The following is a 6,000-nucleotide window of genomic DNA, read 5'->3' as shown; positions in this document are numbered from 1 at the left end:
CTCAAGGCTTAAAAATCCTTCTTTAACCTGTCTCCTCCCCTTTTATCTACACTGATTGAAGTGGATTTAACAAGTGCCATCAGTAAGGGATCATAACTTTTACCTGGATAGTTTATGTCATGGAAAGAGCAGGTGTTCCTAATGTTTTGTACACTGAGTGTATGTTCCTGCTGTACATAATGCAAAATGGCAATAAATACTATACACTGGGATGTACTGAACCCTGACTGCACTTTGGACACAAACACAGGCAACAGACATTATATCCTCTCCCTCCCTCCCTCGGCGTTGCAAGCACCATGCTCTACTGACTGAGCAACACAGCTGAAGCTTCATGTCTTTATTTCTGCAAACACTGAGTGATGACTGAGTCACACAGACAGACTGCTCTGAAGGACTATGTCAAATCCCCAGTCTATGAATTAACAGATCGGTTAGACCAGGTGTGGGCAACTGGCGGCTGAGGTCCCCCTTTTGTCGGCCCGCAGATCAATTTCCAATCAAATGTTGTTGTTTTTTTTTTTTGGGGGGGTGGGGGGGTGGGGGGGGGATTCAGTTGGGGTCTCAACTTCCTTTTGAGAGTTGTAGAAAATGTTGTAGAATTGCAGGAAATTAACTCGAAGGGGGCATAACATTTTGCTTAGGGCCCCCAAAAGGCTAGGGCCGGCTCTGACTGCATGTGTGGGTATGGATGTGGGTATGCAGACCCGCAAGCCACTGCGGCCCCTCATGAGTTCTGATATTTTGTGGTCCCCACCCCCATCAAAGTTGCCCATCCCTGGGTTAGACACTGAGCTATGGTAGGGGAACCACTGGTACTGATGTGCAGAGGGCAGAGGGCAGAGGGCAGGGGGGTGCATGTGGACAGCTGGAGCTACTAGGGCAATGAGGGGACTGGACCAGGCTGTCCTGCTCTAGTTCTGCCATGATCTGACCCCTGGCACTGGACCTTGGCCCAGACTGCTGGAGAGTCATCTGTACTGACCACTGGAGCCAGAACACTGACCATCAGAGCCAGAGGACACTTGGTTCTACAGATGCTAATTGGGTCACATTCTGACAGATCATAGCACAGAGCACAGAAAAACCCACACTCACACTACTGGTTGCAGACGATTCTCCTTGTTGGCACCCATCATTTGTGCAGTCAAGGCTGTTGTAATTTTGGCTGTTGCTTACTAGAAATGCTGTGTGTGAGCGTAGATAAATCTATTACGTTCCAGTATCAGTCTTACACTCAGAGGAAATAGTACTTCCTCTAGTACTCCCGTCTCGCTTCTAATCACATCCTTGGAAAAAAACAACACCGAGCCCACTGGAGGAAGTTTGCGGATGAACCAGGCCCCCCATGAAGTAAAAGGGTTTAAGTAAGTAGTATTCAAATATCTATAAGCATATTTCAGCGAGCAGAGTCTCAATCAGCCAGCTGATGTGTGTGTGTGTGTGTGTTGATGAAGCTCTCAGCTGTCTGTCAGTCACAAGTTGTGTTGAAAGACCAGTCCAGATGTGTGAGCTACAGGGGACAGACAGATGGACAGATGGACAGACGGACCCAACATCTCTATAACCCATGGCAATGTTCTAATCTGAAATCAACTAACCCCTGTGCGATTCATTCATATCAAACTATATCCAGCCACATGGTCTAAAATCTACTTCTGCAGAACCCAAAGTGAAAGACACAGAGAGTGAGAGAGGAAGTCAGCAAGAGACCTTCCTCCAATGGGTTTTGAGAAGGAGGCGAGGAGAGAGGAGTATGCAATTGAGTTTCTCCCAGGGAAGGAGGGAAGAGGAAGAGGGAAAGAGAGGAAGAGGGAAAGAGAGGAAGAGGGAAAGAGAGAAGGTCCAACTGCCGTGTGAGCAGCAGTACTTCAGGGGCCGTGTTGTCATGGTTACCATTCTGCACACACACACACACTTCAAAACACTACACTGAGCTGCGAGTGTGTGTGACTGAAATCGTGTTTGAGTTGGTAGAGGGAGAGACTGCATGCTGGCAATAATCCATCTCATACTCTGACACCCTGAAATATCATCCCCCTTCTCCTAACACACACACTCATCCATAAAGAGAGGCAAACACCAGTCACTGGTGGAGCCTTTACCTAAATGATGGAGCACCAAGAGAACAAACAGGACCAGCAGACACATTCAATCTGCTACACAAATAACTATGAGATTGATTACACAGAGAGACAGAGAGAAATACAGAGAGAGATACAGATACAGAGAGAGAGAGAGAGAGAGAGAGAGAGAGAGAGAGAGAGAGAGAGAGAGAGAGAGAGAGAGAGAGAGAGAGAGAGAGAGAGAGAGAGAGAGAGAGAGAGAGAGAGAGAGAGAGAGAGAGAGAGAGAGAGAGAGAGAGAGAAAGAAAGAAAGAAAGAAAGAAAGAGAGAGAGAGATGATTGGCCATCTCTAAACAGCCATATGGGTCCATGAATAAACCAGTCAACATGCTGAAGGCAGAGAGGAACATCCTTTAGTTCCACGCGTCCATACACATCGACACACACGCCGATCTATCAACACACCATTAGATATTATTCCTATACACCAATTACTCTCACCACAGAATGCATTGAACACATCTACAATAGCACTCACAGATCGTGTATGCATATACACAATACATATTACAATTCAATGAATAGCAAAACCAATTTCAAGCATCATTAAACCGAGACACAAACAATTTCTGGATCCAAACAGCTGTTATTCAAATCAAATGGCTTACCTGTTAAGGAGTAATGGTGGAGGAACAGCAGGACATGGAATAGAGAGAAGGGAGAAATATGTTAATGAGGGTTCACTGTAGTCTACACAGCAACATAAAGAGAATACAAAATAATAATAATAATAATAATAATAATACACACTGGATATTAGATTGTAGAGAACTGAACTATATATTAATACATAACATTGCATGATAAATTATCATGCAATGTTATACAGTATGTAAAGTGTGTGGTGTAAACTACATTCAGAAGACTAACTTGCTTGAGAATTAAAGACTTGTGTTATCTGTCAGAACTAATGTCTAGGCTTTAGCTCAATGGGCCAACATGGACTTTAAGCCAAGCAGATGACCCGGGTTTGATTCCCGTTCGGTTACAGCTTCATTGTATATTGAGGGTACATTCGTCAGGCTCGAGGTCTCCACTTCAACAGAGGGCAAATACAACTCAAGCTAACTCAACACTGCCCCCTACTGGGTATTTTATACAAGCACAGCTTCGGAAATACAGATGATGTCATCTGCTCACAAGCCTGCTCTATGATCACAAGCACCACATGTGTTTTGATTATTTGTTGTCAGAGAAACACACTAAGAAATCCTATCACAGCAATACTCCAATGAAGTGTTGTACTCAGCCTATTATGTGGCGCAATGGTCTAAGGCACTCAGTGCTTGAGGTGTCACTACAGACCCTGGTTCGATTCCAGGCTGTATCACAACCGGCCGTGATTGGGAGTTCCATAGGGTGGCGCACAATTGGCCCAGCGTTGTCCGGGTTAGGCCGGTGTAGGCCGTCATTGTAAATAAGAATTTGTTCTTAACTGACTTGCCTAGTTAAATAAAGGTAAAATAAATAAATTATCAGTACTGCCCTCACAGAAAATAAACTCTCAATACAAAAACGTCAAAAAAAACTTTAGTCCATTTCAAGGTAAAATGGAAACGTGGCTTTGGCTTTCAATACAGACTCAATTCCAAAAACAATATACAGTGGGGAGAACAAGTATTTGATACACTGCCGATTTTGCAGGTTTTCCTACTTACAAAGCATGTAGAGGTCTGTAATTTTTATCATAGGTACACTTCAACTGTGAGAGATGGAATCTAAAACAAAAATCCAGAAAATCACATTGTATTATTTTTAAGTAATTCATTTGCATTTTATTGCATGACATAAGTATTTGATCACCTACCAACCAGTAAGAATTCCGGCTCTCACAGACCTGTTAGAGAGAGAAAGTGCCCTGACCCTCCTCTGGCATAGTCACTGATGTATTCCAATGGACCAGAAACATCATTAGGGACTCATAATTAAGAAGAGAAACAGAAGAAGGCACCAAATGGTTCCATTAGAACCTGCTCCTCTGGGAGGACTGTCAGGTTGATCAAAGATCTCTGTCCCTCTGTGTGTCTCTGTTCTCTGGTGCAGTAAGGCCATGTAGCACATATAGATTATAAAAGAGGATGGATGGAGGAAGAGAAGCAGGGATGACATCTATCGCTATGGAATTCTGAGTAATGTCTCCAATTCGAGTCCTTCCCTGTGTGTGTGTGTGTGTGTGTGTGTGTGTGTGTGTGTGTGTGTGTGGCGTTACTCTGAGGTATCAAGAGTAGGTGGGTCAACAGGCAATCCATTGTAATTACATTGTTGAACATAAAAGTGAGTATATTGCAGTATCACTATAGAGAGCAACAGGCCAAATGCTTCCACATGGCTGATCTCTTTTTCATCAGTGTGTTGAAATGAATACAGAGTGTAATGAGATCCTATAACGAGACCGTCCAACACAATCATTACTCAAAGCCTGGTGACCTGTGGATACACACACACACACACAGCTGCATATTGATTCCTTAGCTCAGACTTATAGGGCTGATTATTCTGCACAGTGAGAAGACAATCTTCTGCCTCTGACAAAACGAAATCTGTCCTAACCAATCTTCTCCAAAACACACTGAGCGCCAACAGCGTTTGTTTACCCCAACGTTTATTATCTAACAGATCCACAACGTCTGTCTGATCTTTCTCAATAAAGACAGACTACCCTGCAGCAGAGAGATAGATCTAAGCCGGTGATCATCAACTAGATTCAGCCACGGGCGGATCATAATTACAAATCATTTGCACACTGCAAGAAGCCCAAACAGATATACAGTGGGGGAAAAAGTATTTAGTCAGCCACCAATTGTGCAAGTTCTCCCACTTAAAAAGATGAGAGAGGCCTGTAATTTTCATCATAGGTACACGTCAACTATGACAGACAAATTGAGAGAAAAAAATCCGGAAAATCACATTGTAGGATTTGTAATGAATTTATTTGCAAATTATGGTGGAAAATAAGTATTTGGTCACCTACAAACAAGCAAGATTTCTGGCTCTCACAGACCTGTAACTTGTTCTTTAAGAGGCTCCTCTGTCCTCCACTCCTTACCTGTATTAATGGCACCTGTTTGAACTTGTTATCAGTATAAAAGACACCTGTCCACAACCTCAAACAGTCACACTCCAAACTCCACTATGGCCAAGGACACCAGAAACAAAATGGTAGACCTGCACCAGGCTGGGAAGACTGAATCTGCAATAGGTAAGCAGCTTGGCTTGAAGAAATCAACTGTGGGAGCAATTATTAGGAAATGGAAGACATACAAGACCACTGATAATCTCCCTCGATCTGGGGCTCCACGCAAGATCTCACCCCGGGGGGTCAAAATGATCACAAGAACGGTGAGCAAAAATCCCAGAACCACACGGGGGGGCCTAGTGAATGACCTGCAGAGAGCTGGGACCAAAGTAACAAAGCCTACCATCAGTAACACACTATGCCGCCAGGGACTCAAATCCTGCAGTGCCAGATGTGTCCCCCTGCTTAAGCCAGTACATGTCCAGGCCCGTCTAAAGTTTGCTAGAGTGCATTTGGATGATCCAGAAGAGGATTGGGAGAATGTCATATGGTCAGATGAAACCAAAATAGAACTTTTTGGTAAAAACTCAACTCGTCGTGTTTGGAGGACAAAGAATGCTGAGTTGCATCCAAAGAACACCATACCTACTGTGAAGCATGGGGGTGGAAACATCATGCTTTGGGGCTGTTTTTCTGCAAAGGGACCAGGACGACTGATCCATGTAAAGGAAAGAATGAATGGGGCCATGTATCGTGAGATTTTGAGTGAAAACCTCCTTCCATCAGCAAGGGCATTGAAGATGAAACGTGGCTGGGTCTTTCAGCATGACAATGATCCCAAACACACCGCCCGGGCAA

General features: G+C 44.0%; 1 protein-coding gene across 1 annotated transcript in view; it reads right to left on the bottom strand.

The window, feature by feature from the left end:
• Window positions 1-2,452: 2,452 nt before the first annotated feature.
• LOC311116739 (pleckstrin homology domain-containing family A member 5-like) overlaps window positions 2,453-6,000 on the bottom strand; it is a 60,396-nt gene continuing 56,848 nt past the window's right edge. Inside the window, exon 4 of the mRNA XM_084191780.1 lies at window positions 2,453-2,734. Coding sequence (XP_084047906.1) covers window positions 2,731-2,734 — 4 coding nt within the window. The 3' untranslated portion in view covers window positions 2,453-2,730. The remainder of the gene's footprint in view (window positions 2,735-6,000) is intronic.

The sequence above is a fragment of the Coregonus lavaretus genome (assembly GCF_964263955.1).
Source record: "Coregonus lavaretus genome assembly, contig: HAP1_SCAFFOLD_701, whole genome shotgun sequence".
NCBI lineage: Eukaryota > Metazoa > Chordata > Actinopteri > Salmoniformes > Salmonidae > Coregonus > Coregonus lavaretus.
Note: the sequence above shows the minus strand (reverse complement) of the source record. Positions and strands in the feature narration are given on the sequence as shown.